General features: G+C 31.0%; 1 protein-coding gene across 7 annotated transcripts in view; it reads right to left on the bottom strand.

Annotated features, from left to right (window-relative positions):
• Nucleotides 1-6532: 6532 nt before the first annotated feature.
• The window catches only part of LOC141454369 (cubilin-like), a 74240-nt gene continuing 56703 nt past the window's right edge, over nucleotides 6533-24069 (bottom strand). For 5 of the 7 annotated variants that reach the window (XM_074128506.1, XM_074128507.1, XM_074128511.1 and 2 more), the window contains 16 exons: nucleotides 23235-23375; nucleotides 21718-21889; nucleotides 20825-21019; nucleotides 19672-19798; nucleotides 18444-18676; nucleotides 15017-15219; nucleotides 14776-14938; nucleotides 14054-14262; nucleotides 13821-13919; nucleotides 12574-12721; nucleotides 11643-11809; nucleotides 10678-10840; nucleotides 8060-8200; nucleotides 7653-7759; nucleotides 6902-7007; nucleotides 6533-6823 (listed from right to left, as the gene is read on the bottom strand). In XM_074128506.1, the coding sequence (XP_073984607.1) occupies nucleotides 6777-6823; nucleotides 6902-7007; nucleotides 7653-7759; nucleotides 8060-8200; nucleotides 10678-10840; nucleotides 11643-11809; nucleotides 12574-12721; nucleotides 13821-13919; nucleotides 14054-14262; nucleotides 14776-14938; nucleotides 15017-15219; nucleotides 18444-18676; nucleotides 19672-19798; nucleotides 20825-21019; nucleotides 21718-21889; nucleotides 23235-23375 (2421 nt within the window). In that variant the 3' untranslated portion in view covers nucleotides 6533-6776. Of the gene's footprint in view, nucleotides 6824-6901; nucleotides 7008-7652; nucleotides 7760-8059; nucleotides 8201-10677; nucleotides 10841-11642; nucleotides 11810-12573; nucleotides 12722-13820; nucleotides 13920-14053; nucleotides 14263-14775; nucleotides 14939-15016; nucleotides 15220-18443; nucleotides 18677-19671; nucleotides 19799-20824; nucleotides 21020-21717; nucleotides 21890-23234; nucleotides 23376-24069 lie in introns of those variants that run through there. The other 2 variants (XM_074128508.1, XR_012458676.1) reach the window with 2 other exon arrangements.

Genomic DNA, 24069 nt, shown 5'->3' with positions numbered 1-24069 from the left:
GGTTACATGAGAAAAAGTAAAGTACGTTTGCTATTCGCCTCCTTCCGCGACACCTAGTAAATGGTAATTGGACGTTAAGCAACGCCTGAAAAAATAGGCGATTACTTACTAGTACTACTACTACTACTAAATACAGCAAATACCAAAATAATATATTTAGAAATTCCACCCTCTTCGCAAGCTATGTATAATAGAACCATAAATCCAACGACTTCCTTCTTTAAATTTTTCATTGATATTGAACAAATATCAAAATAATACAAATCTTATGAAATTATTTTAATAATTATGGAAACAATGTTGGTACAGGAGATGAAAATTCTTTACACATCTCCATAATTTGTATTAATAATTCACTGTTTACAATTAATGTACCTATTTCTATTAGTAAATCTCCTTAACAAAAACTAACAGTTTAAAATGTTTAGTATAAGGGTTGATTAAACGCCAAAATGCACACAAATCAGCAGGTAACCAACATTTCATTCATACTTCATTGATATTATTTAAGTAATTTTACTGCATTAACTTTTTATTAAATTTTTTAGAATTTATTAGATGTCACAGACCCTTATGCTGGCCAGTTCATTCATAATCTGTGACATCTAATAAATTCTAAAAATGTGAAAGAAACGTTAATGCAGTAAAATTACTTAAATTTTTATAACTAATTATGTTGATATTACTCACCTTTTATTATTATAATTATTTAAGTAATTTTACTGCATTAACTTTTTATTAAATTTTTTAGAATTTATTAGATGTCACAGACCCTTATGCTGGCCATTTCATTCATTATAAGTTTTTTGATATAATAATAAAAGGTGAGTAATATCAACATAATTAGTTATAAAAATTTAAGTAATTTTACTGCATTAACGTTTCTTTCACATTTTTAGAATTTATTAGATGTCACAGATTATGAATGAACTAGCCAGCATAAGGGTCTGTGACATCTAATAAATTCTAAAAAATTTAATAAAAAGTTAATGCAGTAAAATTACTTTAATAATATCAATGAAGTATGAATGAAATGTTGGTTACCTGCTGATTTGTGTGCATTTTGGCGTTTAATCAACCCTTATACTTAACATTTTAAACTGTAAGTTTTTGTTAAGGAGATTTTTGTACCTTTTGGATAGATTTTTCTTTTTGACTATTATTTGGGTGGGGCAAACTCCCCTCCTTATGAGGCATAGCGTCGAGACTTTTAAAGTACAAGTCTGAACAAAATTTCGATTCGAATGACACTTCATTCATGAAAATCGGTTCACGTCTCGATAATTTGAAACGATTGCTATACTTCCTCTTAACAAGTGTAAGAGCAGAATGTCGTCTTAAAGTTACGTAGGGGGGCCCTAACCCTATCATCCTACCAAATTTTATCAAAATCGGGCCAAGATTTACAGAGAAATTAGAAATAATAATTTTGGAGGTGGCCTTACATAAAGGGGGCTAACTCCTCTCCCATTCGATGTACAGCGTCGAGACCCCCAAAAGGCACATCTACATAAAATTCCGAATCGAATGACACCTCATTCATGAAAATCGGTTCACGCGTTTAGGCGCTACGCAGTTTACAAAAAAGGTAACAACAACAACAACAACAACAACAACAACAAGAACAAGAACAAGAAGAACAACAACAACCATTTTTGAAAATGCCGTTTTTGCTCATTTTCAGCAACTTTTTTCTCGAAATCTATTATATCTATGTTGTTGCAAAAAAATTACAGTTGTAAAGGAGGATTTGCCCTACATTTTAAAGAAAATTTGGGAATTTTATCTTTTATAGAAAAAGAAAAAAAAATTGTCAAAGTTGGGAGTTTTTCAACGTTACGCTTTTTCGTGCAGTTTTTGACGATCAACCCTTATACAACTGTCCTACCGGACAGTTTTAATACTAAAAACTAACGATTTTTATAAGATGAAGATGAGGTTGTCAACAATTGAGAAGACACGGTAGCCGAGCGGTTAGAGGTGAGACCAGCGAAACTAGTACGTATTGTGGTACTGGGTTCGATTCCCGGTCTTAGGCCTTGGAATTTATTTAATGGTTAATATGAGTAATTTACAGTAAAGTATGTTTGCTAGTGCCTCCGTCCACGACACCTAATTGGTAGCCTGAAAATATAGGAATCACTTCACTTTACTTACTTGTCAACAATTCTAATGTTCCCAGCCATGCTAATCCGTTGTATCCATCAATGAACAGTAAGACTTCAAACTTCTGCATTTACTTGATGCTAATATGAAGATACATATTCACTCAAGACCAGAGGTAATTAAAGGAAGCAGAGAAGAATACCCAAACTGCTTTTTTTTTTTTTAACTCTTGAAGCATTTCTCTTATTGAAGACTAGAATAACTGCAAACGACTACTGAAACAAATCAGCATTTACAAGGAAATATAAGATACTCGATACTACAATAAATTAACCATAACAAAAAATATTTTAGGTCGATGCACTAAGTGTACACCAACGAATTCTGGTGGGAGCATTCACGAATTTCTCTCGTCAGGTATTACATATTTATTAAATTTTCATTAAACATAGTATTTATACTAATATATATTGTCAAGTGATTCTGCAATATTATACATGTTAAGTATTATAAAATGATTCTATTGAAAGAAGTGCTTGAAGAAGAGCTTTCTCAAAACCACAAAATAAAATCGGGAAAAAAGGATTTCGCTAGGTGTAGGATAAAAGGGATTTTGAGGTCATTATGAATAGTAAGGTCGACGCAAACCGAAGAGGATTTACTATTTTCCCAAAGATTCTTGATTAGGGAGACTGGATTCGTTGACAGTTGGAAAAGTAGTACCCTAAGATTTCTGTCATAAGTATATATTGCTGCATAAGCAACAGCTATGGCAGTCTTTTATTTATAACAGAGTTTCTAGCTATTGTTCAAGAGGCTTAAAAGAAGTTTAGATTACGGAGTTTGCTTCCCTTCTTTCGGTGTACTGTGAGAGATCGAGTGAATCTTTAGTGGAGAAACAGTTACATGAATGTATGGGAGAATTTCATGGACCCATAGAGAATTTTTTTTAGTAGCACTTGCTTCGTTTTTTTTTTTTATTCTTCTCATGCCGTCTGCAAATGAGATGAGTCTGAAGCGAACAGCGGGCAGCAACAGGATTAAGATTTAGGAAAAAAATTATTGCTCTTTCTTTCGCAAAGGTACACGGTTCTGCATTAAGGTGATGCGGAATAGAAATAAATAAAAGGGGAATGAGAATTAAGTTTTGAGGAACGTCAGCTTGTTCGGGGAATGTACAGGATTAGACAAATCCATGATTCAGCAAAATATCGGGTTAAAAATCCGAAATATGGGATCACAGATTTCTTATTCTTCCCAGGCCCTAACAAAAGTCTTTGTAACATCCAGGGCCATCAAAAGGCTTCAGCTCAAGGAGGGAAGCGATAGCGCACAGAACGCGAGACGTACGCTTGATGGATTTTTCAAGGAAAATGTTTAATACAAACTCTAGATCATAATATAATGAAAGTACTAATTAAAGTATATTAAAGGAAAGGGGCCAAGTGACAAAGATAAGCAACATACCTTATGAAACCGATGCAAAAGCAAAGGTCTTGTTCACACAACTCTTGCTCCAACAAGTACTTCTCATTCTACTTCTGCTTGCAGGCACTTCTACCCCCTTTATTCCTGTTACAGGATAGTCAATAACTTTTGGCAGAGAAATATAGAACTAGAAACTTCATATCAGACCTATCTACGAACCCATCTAATTCTTCATCTGAAGTGCCGAAATCGCCATCATATATAACTTCTAAAGTTTCAATATATTTCACATATTTTTCAAGCCCTAAAATTTATTATGTATAAATCGTCACCTTGTTAGTTTTCTTTCATTGGCGACATTATAAAAAGAAAACCATAAAAATATATAAGAAATGATTCTATCAAAATATATAAACAATTATACTGCTTAAGCAAAAGTAGTCAATTTCAAGGGCAGGTAGATGCGAGTTAAGCTTATCGAACTTCTCTTCCACGTCTTGGAATCGTCCCGTGGTTTTCGTCAGTTCACTTGGACAAAGAACTAACTCTTCACGTAATTTCCTTCGTTATTACAAACTTTGTTCTCGTTCAGGTTGGTTCAGCAGGTCTTTGATTTTGCAAGAACTGTGTGTACGCAATGATTATCGATTATCTACGTTTATTCTGCTGTTTAATAGTAGTTTTCACAGTATGATCGGATATTTCCTTTCTATTCTTCTCTTCTTTTTATTTCATTTAACAGATTTGGATGTTACTTAGTTTAATTTAATCACTTTGCTATGAACTTTCAAGTCCAAATTTATGTAGTACAACTGATTTTTCTAAACTAAATTACGCACAAATACATTAGAACCTAATCCAGTAAGTTTATAATGAGACTTCATAATTTTTATATTGAATGTTCCATTTATTTTAATCTATAAGTTCTACTTTGCAAGTATTATTTCTTAATTTTTTTTAATTTTTAATAGGTCTTTGAACAGGCTTAAGATTTTACTAGTCTGATGTGGTTACGTCCGCAGTACTTGATAATAAAATCTTTGTGTTAGTACGACGCATTTTGATTAAATGCCTTAAGGGTTCCTGGTTTTCATCCATCCCTGCGGTAGAATAACCAGTTTACTGTAGAGATTTCAACTTCACTGATATCTCCGACCTGTTCTCGCATTACGCTTAATTACTGACAGGGCAGTGAGCAGACTGATTGAGGGAGGTTACACGGTGTTATCTAAAAAATTAATGAACTATAAATCATTTGTAAAATTTATGAATAAAATTATTGAAAACTAGTACCTATTGTTAAAAACTTCTATACATTTTTTTTCTATCTCTGCGCATGTAATATTTTAGAACTGAAAAGTTAAAAATGGAATTTACCCGGGGGGGGGGAACAATTTAAGATATGTCATGAACAGAGAGTTACACTCTTATTTTTACGTAGGTCATGTATTGAAATTGGAACCACACTGCTGTATTAACTGAAATATTAATGCATCTTCTTGTTCTATATTTTATATGTGTAGTTTGTAGTCGTCTACATAACGTGTGTAAAATGTTTTTCCAATTTACTTATTAAATTGTCGAACAAGTGGTTGCATAAATATTTCTGACAATGCTGCTATATTACTCCAAATACCGTAATTTGGAAGAAAATTGAAAATGAACCAATCGAAATATTTTTATTCCTGTAGTTATGGGCTACCCATAATAAAATTTAAGTAAAAATTAGCCCACTACTTTGCGAAGTCTAAGATGTTTCAGCCACCCAGGCAAAGTGGTGTAGAGTATAATTAATAAAATAATAGTGCTGCTATTAGATTTCACCAATGCTTATTTAGGACTAGATACAATTTCCGTTTCTGGCTAAAATAATGCGAGGACTGATTTAACCGGCCTAATTGGGTCATAAAGTACATAATTGAATTAATTTTGAATGGACGATTCTACATTAAAATTATACCTACAAGTGACTCAGATTGAAATTCTCCTAGGAAGAGAAGATCTAAGGGCAGACTGCCTAATTTGAACACAGGATAACCGATGGGTATACTGTTCGCTTATCACTTAGCTAATTTGTTCCCATACTAAAGAATTTTAAATTATTTTCCAGCAAGGAGGAAGTTGGGCATTCAATTGATGCTATTTTTTCAATGACAAAGAAAGGGAGAAAAAAAATTATGAATGAACAGCTCGTAGAGTAGAACATCTCGTTTTGGGTCTTAATCAGGGGTAAATGTTAGTTGAACCAAAACTGATGCCTAAGTATCCACTTATAGCACAGACACTCATTTCTAATGTTATTATGAAGGGCGGTAGTGTGTATAAGGGCTTATGACAAAAAGCTGAAGTTGTCGTGCTTGGAAGCTGTTAGTTTTTTTATGGTGCTGGCATTTGGAACCACCATCATAAAGGGGTGGTTCGTTCACTACAGAGAGAAGCAAATCAAAAAAGACAAAGAACACAAATGGAACCTGATGGTGGTAAAATATGAAGAAAAGTTTTCTTCTTTATGGGATAAATGTTGTATGAAACATTTAACGAGGGTACAGCAAAATGAGAAAAGCAGGCCAGGCTTTTATAACAGTTAACATTTTTTACTTGGTAGGACTAAAAAGTTGATCTTCTAGGATGATTGGATTTCTGGAGGATACGTTTATCAGAGGAAAATATAGAAATGAAAAACGTGAATAAGAACAGCAGTGAGCAGGAGGAATTGTGTGTATTGGTGTACAAAGGTAAAACTTACAGATTTCTAATGAAAGCCTACAATTAAAAGTAGATTAAGGAGGTAAGAGCTACAAATACCACAGGAAAGAAACGTAATATGATGAATAAAACTCAATGCATACAATTTAACCATATGTGACACATGAAATGAATGGACAAAAAAATCTTGTATTAAATATTCTCATTTGTTACTTATTAAGACATTATTTAACTGTATATTACGATAATAAATAAAACGTGCTAAAATATAAGAAAAATTATACAACAAAGCTTAAAATTTGCAGACATAATAGAATTTTATTTTGTAGATATATACAAATTTTAATTATATTTAAAAATAAGTTTAAAGTAGCAAAATGCTTATTTACATTTTTGATTATTATTTACCACGACACTTTCTAACAATTAATCTTTTAATTAAACTTAACATTTCTTAAATCAAATTCATGTCTGAAGTCTGCAGAACTATGTACACTTGTAAGTGAACAATTCAAGTTTTACATTGATGAAATATATTATGGTCCGTACATACCCTGAGCTATCAATCGACTATGACCTGGACCTATAAAATGTAAATAATTTATTATTTCTGGAAAATTTTTAATTAGAATTCTTGAATTCCTCATCACAAATATCTAACCTTTTGACATGAATCGAGCCAACCATCCAGTACCACCGTTGTGGTGGCTAGTCTTATAAACAACGCTCGCAGAATTTGTTTTCGCTTCAAATCTTGCTGGCTTCTCCTGAAACATTTTTAGCAGGTTTGTTTGATAAAGAAACAAATATTTATTTAAAAAATAATATTACTCAGAAAAATAATCAATAAAAGTAAATGTGAGGTTGTGTATGACTTCCAATTCATATGCGATAATCAAACAATAAATTTTCTTCAGCATCGATTGTTTGGCATTAATATTTCTCGGTTGCAGTGCAATGCATGAAATGGACAGCTTAGATAAATACGACAAGCTCAATTAAAATTTCTAAATTATCTTAATTCAATAATATAGGATAGATAGATAGTAGTAGGGTTTAGATTTTAGTTTAAAATATTAGAAAAACACAAACCAGTCATGGCCTTCCCCCTAAACCGCTTTGACACCCCTAATTTTCTCTGGACCCTTTACCGCTCCCTTGTGGGCCACCAGCGCCTACAAGGGGGCGTTATCGCCAACTTTATGAAATACTGATGAGGAGCTATTGGCAAGTAGTTATACACTAGTTTATTCATTTGTACTTTTCTAGTCACGAAATTACTTGAAAAGAATTATGAATGACCAGTAACAGTTGTAAAACAATCAAGATTATTTTCTAATATAACATCAAATGATGAACTATTGCTAACATTTAATAAGTTTGCTAGTGTTGAAATTGAAATGTTAACATACCGGTCCACAATATCTAACTCGGAATTTATCCGTTTCTGAGATTGCATCATGTTCGTATATAGTTACGAAATCAGTTCCACACGTAGAAGCTGGACCTAAATCAAACTCTGAAAAATAAAAATTTTTAATTTATGTTCTTTACTTTTTCATATATTAAGTAGAATTTCTTTCAATTTAGATATCGAGCAAGAAGAAATGATTTTTTTTTATGAATTGTACCTAGTCAAAAGTTCAGAGCAAAATAAAGTAAGCAAATCCTGAAGATTTATTATACTTCAAATATCTTTTACAAAAATTTAGCATCAAATTAAAAAAAACAAAAGTTTATAGGAATAAAAAATGGGGCATTTAAGCAGGCTTTTATAGATGATCTATTGTATACTAATTCTGTATGAAATCTATTTCACCTTGGAATTCTATGACAACTACATTGCCAACGGGAACAGTAATATCCCATCTGCATGAAGTTGATTTCCTTTGATTACTCGGATAAAAAGGGCTCGTAAATACTCCAACATCATTGAAGAATCTTCCACCGCAACCACGACCTAAACGATCAGCATTTATAAAAATTACAAATATTTCCATAATCAACAGTTTTTACAGTGTTTATTACTTACATCTAGGCATTAAATGTCAAGTCAATTTTTCTAACGTTGTATATGAAGTTACATATATGATTACGTTGAATTGCAATAAATTATTAAAACGAAATAGTAAATAATTTGAAATGAAATCATAAAAATAAAAGCTAAATTTTAACTTTCCATTAATTTTTCTCTATTTTAAAATAGAATATGTTTGAATTATAAGATGTTATTTTATTGTAAGAGTTCTATTAAAAAGAAAATGTACGAACACATTAATGGTATTATGCACAAATTTACAAGTAATAAATTTTGCTCTAAACATATGTATTTTTTGAGATTTTTTTGTTACCAAATTTTCAAACACACAAAATTTACAATAAATGGCCAAACAGTAATAACACCTTTTTTTTAAACGATTTTAAAGACGAAACAAAATGTGGGATGAGTATGTTACGATTTCGGTACTACAATTGAAAAGCTTTATAAATTGCCTGGTATATTTACGGCAAAGCTAATGGTACCTGCATGGTTCTGACATTTCTAGAAGATTTCCCACAATTAAAGTTCTTCGTAATTTCTGATTCTAAAGCACTTTGCTTAAAATGCAAATCAGTTAATTTATAAAAATTTACCACTTCGTAATGTTGACCATCAGAAACTTAATTACATAGAAGGCGAGAAACGCCAGGATAAGTGGCTCGTGGATTACAGTCTCAATGTAATGATATAGTGGACGTAATGGTAAAACAAGATCATCTACTTTAATTTTAAAATACTCTAAAATGAACGAGTAAATAGCAAAATGGCAGTATGAAATAAATAAGGTCCTATTCTAAAAATTTCAGTCATTGCACACTGTCTGGTTTTGGTTTTTCATCCATGAACAGAGAAATATCAAATTTTAGAGAGGCTGACTGTCCCGGTGAGTCCAGGATGTACTGAATGTTTCTGACCAGTGTAACTTGTATGACGTGATTTTAGGCATTATTTACCAAATGAGGAGGGATCTTTAGCCACCTCTTGCGCTTTAACCTATTCTTCGATAATTTTAAAGATCGTTTGAATGGATTTGATACGTGAATGTGGGGCAGCTATCGTGTTGAAAAGCCACTAATGTCAGAAGTGAACATAAGCCAGTTTTGTTACAAAAGCGGAGCTTGTGGTTAAAAAAATTAAATTTAAAATTAAATTTAATTGATAAATTTAAAATAAAATATATAATTGAAATATAAATTAAAAGGTGAGTGTAGAAATAGAAAACTTCAGAAGAGCCAAACTCTACCATTAATTACCATCTACCTCATCAACCTGAATTGAGGAAATCCAATTCCACTACAAAGATAAGAATAGTGTTCGACACTTCAGCTATGACATGGAATAATTCTTTCTTAAGATACTCATAGTACCAACTATTCAATAAGACTTGATCTCTATTCTCCTCTTGCTCAAACGTGAGCACGGTTGATATTAAACTGATGTACAAAAATATAATAATTGATGAAGACCAGATGTTTCAAAAAATCATTTGGAGGGAAGATAGAAGTGAAGTCTCTAAGACATACCGCCTTAAAAATATCACAAACTGAAGCAGTTTCCGTCTTAAGGAGAGACTTTTGTTCAGTCGACGTTCTACCTGGAAACGACAGTCTTGAAGTAATGTTAAAAATTTAAAGCGATCTAATAAATCTTAAATCTATTAAAATGGGAGGAAATCAAATGGCCGAGGCCGAATCCTATCTTACAGAACCTGAAGAAAACTTCTTGCGGTCAGATCTTTCCAAATGGTGTTAAGAAGAAGGATCAGATCCCAAGAAAATGGCTTTAAACCAACTTTTAAGGTCTGAGGCAAGCGATTATCAGTAGATTCTGTGAGGAGATGGAGGAAACTCCAAAATACTTATTAACTGACTGCGATGCAACTCAAAGCGTATCACCAGGTCTAAAATATAAAATTTTAACTTTCTGCTTGCTGTTCTCCGTTAAGCTATGCTGACCACACCTTAAGTTGTCGTAAAAACAACTTTTTCGGACTCAGGAAGCGTCAAAACGTTGTGAAAACTCGAAAGAGAAAGCCTACATGATTGCAATACCATTTTAAATTAAAAATACCAATAGTTTAAGAATAAAAATGTAACCAAATAATATATTTTCATTATGTTGTAAATGCTCCAACTTCTTATTATTAATTAAAATGACAACCGAGATTCAGAACTTTAGTTTGAAATTACTTTTTACAAACAAATATGAAAAAAGTAAGAAAATTCACTTGGTAAAACTTTTGCTGACAAAATGTGAATACGTTCTATCTAAAGTAAACGTAGTAAACATACTTTCTTGCAACTGAGAGTCAGAAAAATATATTAAATTGAATTTAATGTAGACTAAGGATAAATTAGAGTGTAAGTCCAAAACTAACGACACGCAAAGAGATTTACCTCGATCAGTAGCTGTGTATGTTATGTCAAAACTTGTTATACGACGTTCCTTGGATTCATATTTGAGTTTAACTTCTGGACCAGTTGAAAATATAGGATTAGGAACTTTGAAGCCACAAATAGTAGCTACAGGTGAACTCGTACTGTTCTTTTCATCATAAATCTGTTGAAATAAAGGAACTGTATAATCTTTTGTTAGTATAATGTATTTAATATTACTCACACTTGAACATGAAAACTTTACAAAAGGCTACAGTCTTAAACTATGTCATTAAAGAGGGCCACAAAAGATCTATTAAATCACAGCGAATGTGGATTTTAACCACTATCTATTAATCTAACGACATAGACATAGTTGAAATATTCAAATAAGAAAATTATTCTAATTAAGCACCTTATTTTGCGCCTAATGCATTGCGACGTTTTCTTTTACTGATCTTCTTTTAATAAGCAAACTAAAACTAAACTACCAAGGTAAGGAGAAAAGCATTAAGTTAAGGTGAATGAGAGAGAACATGGTAATAGTATGCTAAACCCAAGAAATATTAACACCAACATTAGTAGGCGTGAGGGAAGGGATTAGCTATGAGGTTAGCATACTGGACTCCCACGCGGAGGTCCCGGGTTCGAATCCAGCAGCTGACCCTTAGATTTTCTCTTCCTAGGAGCTTCTTACAGCTCACTGTCCGGTGATGGACAGTGTTGTCTGTAACGAGAGAACACTGTCCGGAGGCCGGCAGTGCACTGAAAAATGCTCCGGGCGCTAATAACCTCAGCTGTTGATGCGCAAAAAAAAAAAAAAAAAAAAAAAATTAGTAGGCGTGAGTGTTGGGAGGTGGATATAAGTTATTTAGGTTACGATATGCGAACAGTAAAAGATCCTTCGTTTATTTTTGATTTTGTTTAATTATTGTAAAATAAAATCACTCGTAATTTATTCCAAATATAGATTAATAATTAATTACCTTTAGACTAGAAACAGAACAGTTTTGCCTAAAAGAAATCGAAATAACATTGAAATAAAGCGATATTGTATCATTTGGATTTGCTGACTTAATAAATATAGTACAGTCTTCTGTCAATCTTGATTGTAATATCCTTCCTTGTGAAGCAGTGTAATTTCTTGAGCAATCTAGTAAACAATATTTTCATTTTTAGTTCAAAAATTTATTATAAAGTTTTAGCGAACATTTAGAGCTTGAAACTCTTTTATTATTATAGTTTTCTAATTTGATGGCGGCCTTTTTATTAAGTATCTTTAATTTGAAATACATAAACGTTTGTTAAAATAAAGATGGACATAATTAATAAGTCAGGGAACCGAAGGGCTTTTACTAGCCTCACCCTGCCATTTCAAAACAATCCTAATTTAGCAATTCCTCTCAATCTAGTAAGCTTTATCCCAGACTGCTGAGTAATCGGAGATGAATTCTAATCATCATTTCTTTGCAATAGAAAACAAATTGATTAATCGATTTCTCAAAAACTGTTAGCAGATACAGCTATCACATTTCGCCAAAACAGGTACTAACAATAGAAAAATGAACCCACATTGTAACACTTCAGGTAGTTCCATTATTCAATTGTCTTCCCAAACAGTATTTTATGTTAAGAACTAAATATTCATTATTATCCAAATAGACTTCCTTAAGTACACATATAGAGCAAATTAAAACATTTATTATTTCCTTTTTATTTAATGTATAAGGAAAAGAAGTTTCATTAAAGATGCTTTAAATTGAAAAATTTCTACAAACTGGACAACTATTATCAACTGTAGTTACGCACTTGGAATTCTGATTGAAGAGGTACCCCCTCAAAAATATATTACAAATATTAACCACACGATGATCTCTCTTATTCGAGTATTTTAAAATATTAATTGAAACTACTTACTAGCAATACTGTATCTTATTTTAAATCCTTTTGCTGTGGTTTGTGAATCACTTACAAATGAAATCTGAATCCTGTTACTTTCTGAGTAATAATCCATAGTTTGCCCCTTGCCGCAGAATGTAGATTTATCAGATGGAACGCTGCTTAACTACAAAGATTAAAATTTGCGAAATAACCTTTAACGTCGTTTAATGGTAGTCAAGTAACAATATATTAGTTAATAATAAGTTCTACATTATATTTTATTGTATTAATTGTTCTTTCCATAACGACCATATAGAAAAAAACCAGTTCACTTGTATTAACAAAAAACACGCAGGGCAAAAATCAAAACATTTCATTTTTACCTTTTCTGTTTATATAGGGGAAAGAAGTTTCAGTAAAGCGACTTTTAATCTGGACATTTCTAAAACTAAATGATTTTTTTCTACTGTAGCTACGCACTTCTAACTCAGCCTACTCAAAAGTAGTCGGTTTTTATTTTACTGCAGCTGAAAAAAGTAAAAACAACTCCAGAATACCCACTTAGAATTATGCCAATTAATTTTCTGTGCTCAATAGTTAATCTATACTCAATAATATTCCAAAAAAACTTGGCCATACTCAGCGATAAAAATCGTAAAATTCCGAAACACCTAAAAACCAGTTATGAGTTATTTTATTTTATTTGCTTGTAGGGATATACCCCATACAAATAGAGTTGAGTTTGCATTACACCAATTTAGCAGTATAATTCTATTTTAAGAATTGTATGTTAGGGTGAAATGTGAACACTTTCTCAGCAAACCTGCAAGCTTAATATTTTAGAAAGGCTGATTATTTTCTAGCCGATGCTAATAGATTATCGTCTTTTTTATCAGATACTACAAAGGCAGGGAGGGGATTACCTATGCGGTTAGCGTATTGGACTCCCAACAGGCTTAATATAACCTACTTTAGGCATTGTTACGGAACATAGGTATGTGCGGATTAATGAAGGTAAGTACAGTTTTCTAATTTAGTCAGATTTCTAACTTATCAAGTCAAGATATTCCTTTTCAGATATTCAGGCTTGAAGATTATCTTTGAAAGAAGATAGAAAATAATATTAATTGAAAACTACCATTATCATGGATAATATAAAAGTAAAACTAATTTCTGATTTCATGGACTGTAAATAATTTAAAAAACTCGTGTTCCTCAAAATTCAACGGAAGTGAACATTAACTATTTTTAAAAAATAACGTAAAAATCATAAACATATATACCAGACCTACAGTTGAACGGTAGTTGAAGGTCCTATCGAGACCAATAATGAGTTTCTCATTTGGATTTGCACCCCAAAATAACAAATGGCTATATCCTCTCTAAACAAAAAAAAATGTTTGTTGATAAATCATTCAGTTATTTCAACCTTTTAAAATTAAATCCTAACGAAAGAATTAACAGGCTAAATAAATCAGATATAATGAGGACAAATAAAAAAAAAAATCATATTTACCTCAAGTTCACGTATTTGCAATCTATCGTTTGAGCATGTATCCGAAGGTTCAATATCCACATCCACAATGTGTAAATCAAAAGTGGTCCATAATTGTTTATGAAGCACCCACTTACAATGAACATTTGTTGGATAGTTATCAGGATAATTTGGTGAAGTTAATTCTTGAGGAGTCGAGTTAACATTTATCACACTCTTACCACAAAGAGCTAAAACAAAAATACATATTTATAATTATTATTTTCAATAACAACTATGTATAACTATTAATTTAACTTAGCACTCTAGTAAATTCTTTTCAATCTTGAAATTAGTAGAAAAACCCTAATTAAGAGCTAGCTATACGCTTCAGCAATCGATCATTTCTATATAAATAATAATAATAATAATAATAAAAGTGACAGAATTATGAACAAAAAGAATGTAAGATTGAAGAAAAGGCTGTAAGAAAATTATGAATTCTGGAAATCTAATTTACTGCATTGACGCTTCTCTAAACGAAATATGTAATACAAATCTTACATTGAAAACACGCGTTAGATAGAAACATGGGTTTCATTTACTAAGATAAATTTAAAGATAAGCTTAGAATAGTTTAGAAGCTTGAATAAAAAAAAAAGAAAAAAAAAAAACAGCGATACACCAGAGACAAGAAGGTAAGATTTCTTTTTATAACAGAGAGACAAAATTTAAACATTAGGATAATTATATAATTAATTTACAAGGTGTTGGAGTAGCTAATATTACGAATTGCGAATTTTTTCCATTTCCATCGCTAACAAATTTAAATGAAATAAAACGATGAGATGATAATACAGTGCCTGGCGGCACATTGCCACAATATTTTCCTATAACTTCGCTATTCATACTTAGCCCATCGTAAACCTAAAACAGTAACATAAGAGAATTAATTAAATTTACTTAATTTACAATTTTTAATTAAATAATAAATTGTTAACATACCTCAACAAAGTCGCATGAACAAGAAATATTGGATCTGGTACAATTTTCTACTTCAAAATTCTTAAATTGCAAATTTATTGAATTTCCTTCTGAAGTTTCAATATACCAATGGCAATCGAGAGAGTTATTATTAATTTTATCAGGACTTCGTACATACGTAGGAGTGGATAATTCAATATTTCCGCCACATCCCGCAGCTTCACCTGTTATTCCATAAGTAAAAGAGTACTGTATAAAATTTATAATTTCTAATGGATTAAATGAGTCAATTAATAATCGAATCAAAAATTGTTAAATAATAAATTTAAAAGACTTTCATTTGTTGCAATTGTAAATATTTCTAGTAAGTGAAAAAAAAACTGTTAAAGGAGTTATATAAATATAATTATTAGGGTTGTGACCCAGCTACGAGTAGCAAGTGATAAAAGTGTAAAAGTCTGGTTTAAAACTGGAGGCTACCACTCTATTGATACGCAATCTGTCTGCACACTATGTAATTTGAATAAGTACGAAACTCTTGAACACCTGTCAATAGAATGTCCCATTTATAAACCAATTGGATTCCACTATCTTTCAGAGGGGGTTAGCAAAAATGCTACTTATAAAGCTCTATTTATTAAATTACCACTTGAATAGAATATATATTTTTTAAACAGAGCATTAAAAATATGATCATTTTGCCTAAATGAATAAGTATTATTTTCTAATATTAAATTTTATTTTTTTATGTATGCTCGTCATTATAAATAAGGGTTGATCGTCAAAAACTGCACGAAAAAGTGTAACGTTGAAAAACACCCAACTTTGACAATTTTTTCTCTTTTTCTATAAAAGATAAAATTCCCAAATTTTCTTTAAATTATAGGACAAACCCTCCTTTATAACTGAAATTTTTTTACAACAACATAGATGTAATAGGTTTCGAGAAAAAAGTTGCCGAAAATGAGCAAAAACGGCATTTTCAGAAATTGTTGTTGTTCTTCTTCTTGTTGTTACCTTTTTTGTAAACCGCGTACCGCCTAAACGCGTGAACCGATTTTCATGAATGAGATGTCATTCGATTCGGAATTTATTGTAGATGTGCCTTTTGGGGGTCTCGACGCTGTACATCGAATGGGAGAGGAGTTAGCCCCCTTTATGTAATAAGGCCCCCTCCAAAATTATTATTTCTAATAATTTCTCTGTAAATCTTGGCCCGATTTTGATAAAATTTGGTAGGATGATAGGGTTAGGGCTTCCCTATGTACCATTAAAGCGACGATCCGCTCTTACACTTGTTAAGAGGAAGTATAACAATCTTTCAAATTATCGAGACGTGAACCGATTTTCTTGAATAAAGTGTCATTCGAATCAAAATTTTGTACAGATTTGTACTTTAAAAGTCTCGACGCCATGCCTCATAAGGAGGGGAGTTTGCCCTACCCAAATAAGGCCCTTTCTAAAACTATTATTACCAATATTTCTATAAAGCTTAGTCCGATTTTGATAAAATTTAGCACGAAGAAGTGATTAAAGCTCCTCTACGTGGCTGTGAAGTGCCATCATGCTCTTACGCCTACCAACAGGAAGTACTGCAATCGTTAAAATTATCAATGAGTGAACCGATTTACATCAATGAAAAGTCGTTCGATTCAAAATCTTTGCCTTTTAGGGAGAAGTACAGTAATCGCAGTTTATTTTTCTTGCTCCTCTTAAAAGGAAGTACTGAAATCGCAGTTTAATTTTGCTATTTACGTACAAATACCTTCCTATTTTATTCAAAACGCTTTCTCAAAAAAATTGTTATTGAGGATGGTTTGGGGACCGCAATTATAATCATTCTTTAAAAAGATCTCTCCAGTAGTTACGGTTCCGACTTAACGCCTTATCAGGTTATAATGATAGAATTGCTTATACCAAATTTTAAAAAAAATCTGTAAAGCAGATATGTAACTTTGCAAAATAGACAAAAAGAAAAATCTATCCAAAAGGTACAAAAATCTCCTTAACAAAAACTTACAGTTTAAAAAGTTAAGTATAAGGGTTGATTAAACGCCAAAAGGTACACAAATCAGCAAGTACCCATCATTTCATTTATACTTCATTGATATGATTTAAGTAATTTTACTGCATTAACTTTTCCTTCACATTTTTAGAATTTATTAGATGTCACAGACCCTTATGCTGGCCAGTTCATTCATAATATTTTTTTGTTATAATTATGATAAAATGAGTTCTGAATTATTCTGAGTAGTCACATATACATGCATGTTAAAGTAGAAAAAGACAAAGTCAGAGTCAGCCACTGTTTAAATTTGAATCACGAAGGATTTAAAACAATATTTCAGTCTTGAATTCGTCTTACCGAAATATTCCTGAGCACAAATAACACACAGTTAATAACAAGTAGATTATTCAACAATAATTATTCATTTCTCAATTGTAATTTAATTTAGTCCCCCTAATTTTACTTATAGTAAAATACTGGAATAATTAGCTGTCCTAAAAATATGCATATCTTATTTATTTTATATTACATATATACAACATTGTGGGAAGAACATCTAGATTGAGAATGTAATTGAAGAAAACTATATTATTTGCGATAAAGCCAGATAATTATTACCTATTATTATAAACGTTTCACTACTTCATAAAATAACAATTACTTTAATCGAAGAATGAACTTAAACCGACGATTTTTATTTAAAAATAAAAATAAATAAAATGAAATCATTGATGTATGTTGGTGTAAGCATTTTTTTAAAAAAAGTTTTTGAAATCTTTAGCCTAATTTTTTTTTTCTTTTTAACCTGTAATTAATAGTTTGATTATTATAGATAAATAGATATTACAATCTACAGTCTAGAACAAATATTTTGTAGATGAAAATGGCCAGCATAAGGGTCTGTGACATCTAATAAATTCTAAAAATGTGAAGGAAAAGTTAATGCAGTAAAATTACTTAAATCATATCAATGAAGTATAAATGAAATGATGGGTACTTGCTGATTTGTGTACCTTTTGGCATTTAATCAACCCTAATACTTAACTTTTTAAACTGTAAGTTTTTGTTAAGGATTATAAATATATATATATACATATATTTTATATATATATATACATATATTTTATATGTATATATATATACAGTTTAGTTAATTAAGTGTATTTATATACTACTCAGTTTGTATTGATTTTTATTTCATTTTTTGAAAAATTTTATAGCACACAACCCCTGCATTGTAAATATTTAACACTAAATACAGTACATACGATATATCTACTATCTATCTAAATATATTTCTGGTCAAACAGCAAATACAAAAGAACAGAGGTTTTAAATAAATAATTGCTTATTGAACTTTGTATATCGGATGTAGTACCTTACTTCATGTACAAAATATATATATATATAAAAATATAAAGGTATGATTCAGTGTATTACCATAAGTAAAACTGATAATTGCACTAAATTTTTGACTACTCTGGAAATTATTTGATCTAAATTCAAAGACTGCCTGGTTTCCTTCAGTGCGAAATTGTCCAGGTTGTTTCTCTATTTCTCCACATAAAGTTGCAATCAAATTTGAATTATTTCCACGTATAGGTATAGAACCATCCCACAACTGAATACCAGCATGACGACATCTTCGACTAACTGGTATTCGAGAAATAATCCTAAAAAAATAAGAAGCAAAAAGCTAGGTTAAAATAAAAATTATTTGTAAACTGAATGATGTCAAATCATTACTTATTCTTCACAAATTATTTTAATTAATTTCTTAATTTCCTCGCTTTATTTGGTATTCACTAGAACTGTTTGTGTCTCAAGCAACTGTACCTTTTATGCACTGAAATATAAATTACATCACTGCTTACGGAAATAGAACACCATTTTGGAATGGAATGTGCGCCATGCTGTCATACTAATTACCACTATCATAAGAGCCAAAGAACCAAAAGAAGATGAGATTGATTACTTGTTAATTGCAAAGAAATATTTATCACTTTTTTGTTTTTTCCCCTGTAAGATTGTCGCGATATGTGGCCAGAAACCAGGAAAAATTAATGGTAATAATTATCCTGGTAAATGCCTTATCACAACATAATTTGTTTCAGAACTTGAGATCAAACAATGGTGAAATTAGTAAAATTAATAGTAAAATGCAGTCATTGCCTGAGAAAGAGGTAGTTTGAATTTGTAAGGATCACAGAATATTTCATAAAAACTACAAGGCCATGAAGGAAGTGGAACTTGAGACTTAGTAGGCGGGCTGCACAGTATTATCAACGCAAGCTATGAGCGAACTTGGAGATTTAATAAATGATGGAAGAATGAAAGACAGATACATCGTAAATGAGCCATATGAAATGTCTTCTTTTTACCGAACATTGCGAATAAATTTATTCTTTCTACAGTTTTCAAAAGTAAAATGAGGAAAACTTGTCAAATGAAGGAAATAGATTGTAAAAACAACGAAAAATAGAAATTACTAAGATAGACAAGAATTGTTTTCAGTTTCTGGTATACTGCTTTTTTACACTATTTTACAATATATCTTTGAAGAAATAAATTTATTCCAACTGAGCGATTTTATTAAAAGAAAGAAACCTTTCGAAAAAAAGTTTTTTGATTGCTCTTTAATCTTGACACAGTTCTAATCTATAATTACCTAAATGTTATTATTTTATCTTCAGGCGCAGTTATGTTCCATACACAATCGAGAGGTGAGAAATAACCTTTTGGTCTGTAAGCTGGAGAAACTATTTCTGTCTCTTCAACAATATTTCCACCACATTCTATGAAAAATAAATAATTATTTAATTAATAAAAATAAAAATATTTGGATCGCAACTGTTAGATTAGAAAAGCTTACAATAAGCTAATGATGATGTATACACAGATTTAATACCTTGTGTAGAGTACTCAAATGAGAATTGGTACAGTATCGTAATTCATAAATCTAAATATTTGAACTGCAAGACGGAGAAAACTATGAAAGCGAGACGACACTTGTTAAATGAACAAACAAGATAAAAAATAATAATAATAATAATAATAACAAATAATATAGATACAAATCCGAAACAGGTATAGAAATTATATAATGGGGCTATGACGGAAAAAGTTAACGATTTTTTTTAATTAAATAATATAAAATTTCGAATATTTAAAAAATGTCAAAAAAATGCATTAAAAAAACAAAAATTACTTCTGAGAGACTTCATATTTACATAATGAATAATGTTTGAGAAATTTAACGATGAGATGTCTGAGAGGCACACTCTCTATCGTTAAGAAGTAAGACCATCCTAATGACAAAGTGTAGAGTTGGCTTTTTTTATTTTTTTACTCAGTTTCTAGGCTATCTTTCTAAAATAAAAAGTTAGCAGGCCCCAAACTTTCTTTTTAGGAGAGCTGCTGTAAGAGTTCCTAGAAAGAGTAATATAATTTTATTAATCAACTGGACAAAATGTACTAAAAAATTACCCATCGCAATACCGGAAACAACTTTCATTAAAATTGCTCCCGGCAACGCACTAAGATTCTTTTAAGACCCCTTACATAGCCGGTTGTTTCGGTCTATGAAATCCTTTCTAAAGGGAGAAAATTTAAAACTTTATTTCCGGGAAGAGGTGAGTTCAGAAATTATCTCCAAGGACTAATAAGCCAGAAGACCCTGGTTCAAATAAAAGCTCATTTTCTTAGATTTTCTCTTGCTATAAGTCTTGTCTTTAGTGAGAACAGTAGTGCACTAGGAAGAGCTCCTGGCGAATTAAAAACAGCGAAATATTAGTTTTTATTTCTGAAAAACGTTTCCTTACCAGGAATTGAATAGCGCAAAACGAAGCCGTTGTGGGATGTCCAATTATCAGTTATTAAATGTATCTTAAAACGTCCTCTTGAATAGAATTCCGGAGGCGGTGAACTACCACAATAAGTACCTAAAACGCGATACATTCTTCCAGCGCTTTTGGTGTAGATAATAACTTTATCATAGATACATCCTCGTGAAGTTGCTAAAATAGAAGAACAACATATATTTGTCTTTTTTTTCTTTTAAATTGTATTTATCAACATAAACAACAGCAAATACCATTAAAATTAAATCAAACACATCAGCCTCAATAATTAAATTTGTGGAGTTCAATGGACTAATTCTAGAATGAAAGAGTACTTTGGAAAGAGAAATACGGCCACACCTAGTAAATAACATTATCTTTTTTAATTTTGACTTTCTATTATACTTCTTTCTCCTTTGATTCTTAAGAGGTTTCTAAGTCGATACCGCTAACTTCATCAAAAATATAACTTCCCGGCTTTTCTTTGAAGATGAATCTCATTCTTCAGCACATTAAAGATCACCACTTACAGTTCTTTGCAAAACTATGACACATATTCAGACCAGTGTTATTGTATTAAACTCCTTGGCATTCTATTTCCAAAGAATTCATAATTGTAGGAAAAAATTAGCTCATTCAATAAGTAGGTTAAGATTTTCATTGAACTCGTTGACAATCCATTCTAGATGGATTTGTATAAAGTTTTGTGCGGAGAATTTTAAAATCCAATCAAGTTTCTGTTGTATGGGACTCAATACTATTGCAACTGAAACTTAATCAGTGCAGATGAATGAAATTCCGAAACCGTTCAAAAAAATAAAAAATCAGAGTGATTGACCCAAACCCTGAAGAATAGATTAGCAAAATGAACCTACCTTCTTCAAGGTCGAAATATTCAAATTGACCAGTAATAACTTTTGTAGTTGATAGATCTATTTCGTATTTACAATCTAAAGAGCCCTTGTAATTCTGTGGATAGCCTGGTGAATATAAATATCCACTTCTGTTCGTTTTAATTACACTACCACAATTAATATTCCAAATAGCCTGAAAAAAATTTAAATCATTGTACAAAATATTTCAGCAGGATTAACTAATTCCTATTATAAACTGTAGTTCATTAATAGTGCAGGGAAATGTGTTCTTGTAGAAATTTAAATTTAGATTTGTAACTAAGAGATGCCCAGTTCGAATTCCGCCTGCACCTACTTTTTATTTATTAGAAAAATGTTAATAGTGAAGTATGAGCTCCCTCCACCGTCCAAATCTTCTAATTGGTAGTAGGACGTTAAACCCTGATAAATAGGCTATTAATTGAATTTTTACTTTATTAATAATGCCAATCGTATTATTATTTTAAGGAATTGTAAAATTGGATGATAATAACGCTGAATTGCGATTTGGGAACTGATCCGATAAATCTGACCTAACTCTCTGATATGTTCTTCAATAACGATTGTCATCGATTGTCCTCATTTGGATATGTTCTACTCAGCCCTTTCTATTAAACACCAAACCTTAGTGTTACGGGAAAGTTTCTAAAGTTAAATTTCCTCTAACAAAAGACCGGTGCGGGATTAAACATTTCTTATCGTAGAATCATTTTTTTTTCCACAACTCTTACGGTGTAAAGGCAAAATGCGCAGAAAATTATTTTTACATCTACTTTGACATTGGAATGAGTAGTGAGATGACAGGACACTAAAGCTTTAAGCTTTGAAATAGACATTCATGGAAAGAAGAGACTAAGGCATCTTAACATTGTGGAGCCCAACACCTTTATGGAAGTAAGGAAAGTGAAGCAAGAGAAATGTAGCTCAAAATGATGGCTCAATAGTTCGATTACACCGGACCAAAGAACATAGTCACTCCACTCTATGTTCTGTTATTCTTAACTTAATTGGCCTGCTTTGAAACATTAAAAATGAAATATATATTTGCTTACGTACATAAAACCTTCGGAAGGTTCCTGATAATGAGCATAATCTTTAGAAGCACATTTCAGTTTTTTTCCTATTTCAAAAACATGTCCAAAACAGCAATTTATTATTTATGCTACCAATGTATTATCTTTCCTGATATTTGCAATCGAAATGGATTATGAGAACAAACACGGCTATTTACACATTGTCTATACCTAATGGCTAGATGTACATAAAAAAATAAAACAATGCGAAATAAATAATTTTTTTAATACCTGGGCACGAATATTTTTTTAAAGAATTCTAAGAAAACAAATGTTCTCCCAGCCGTAAGCAGTCTAATATGTCACTTCAATTACTAAATGAAGTAGTAGTATGTTGTTTCCAATAACTTAATATTATAAAAATAGCTTATGAAATAGAAATATTAGAACAATGATTAAACGTTACAAGCAGTACGAATTGCTCACTTTAAAACCATCTCCTATTATTTTGTCGTTGGTTTTAAAAAATAGCCTCATCCGATTGGTAGTACTGTTGAAAATCTTTGTTGTTTCTCTTCCACACACCCTTCCTAAACTCTTCCATTCGTTGTCTACATAATCTGATACCTTAAAAAAGAATCAGGTCAACATTTTATAAAACTTCATAAGTATTGGGAGAACGTTTCAAATCATAGAATAGTAAGTTATATTATATTAAGTTAATTATATTATTAAGCTGGTTATATTAAGATCATATCGAGCTTCTGTTAAATAATGTTTAATTAATACATTGGTAATTTTGTCTTTGTGAGTAATGCGGCTTGTAGCGTCTGTACAGCGTCATTGTTGTTGTGTACTGTGAGTTAGCGTCAAGTGTATATAGTACCTTGTGTAATAAAGTACAATTAAAATAAAAACTATAAAACATATAAGTGTTGTTTATTCGTAGCAGCTGCAGCAGAAACCTCACAATTAAAGACATTAACAAGAAAACTTTTAACAGCTTCAAATTAATTCTAAGAGCTGATTAATTTTTAAAAAACTGAGCTAATTATTTTCCGATATTATAAAAAAAAAAATCTTCAAACGTTTAAGAATTTTTCTGACAATAATTTCAAAATGTTAGGAAAGAAATTAATGTAAACATTATATTTACAGTATAAAAAATGTTTTTTGATCTTAAAAACTGAAGAATAAAATGTTAAAATATTTATTAAATAATAATTACTTCTTGTTTAAAATTAGCGAAAAATATTATTTTTAATTTTTAACCTTTATGCTTTTTACAACTGAACAATAATGCTTACCAATTATAGCTGTC

Source organism: Rhodnius prolixus, unplaced genomic scaffold (genome assembly GCF_049639745.1).
Source record: "Rhodnius prolixus isolate KJV_2025 unplaced genomic scaffold, Rpr scaffold_9, whole genome shotgun sequence".
Classification (NCBI taxonomy): domain Eukaryota; kingdom Metazoa; phylum Arthropoda; class Insecta; order Hemiptera; family Reduviidae; genus Rhodnius; species Rhodnius prolixus.
Note: the sequence above shows the minus strand (reverse complement) of the source record. Positions and strands in the feature narration are given on the sequence as shown.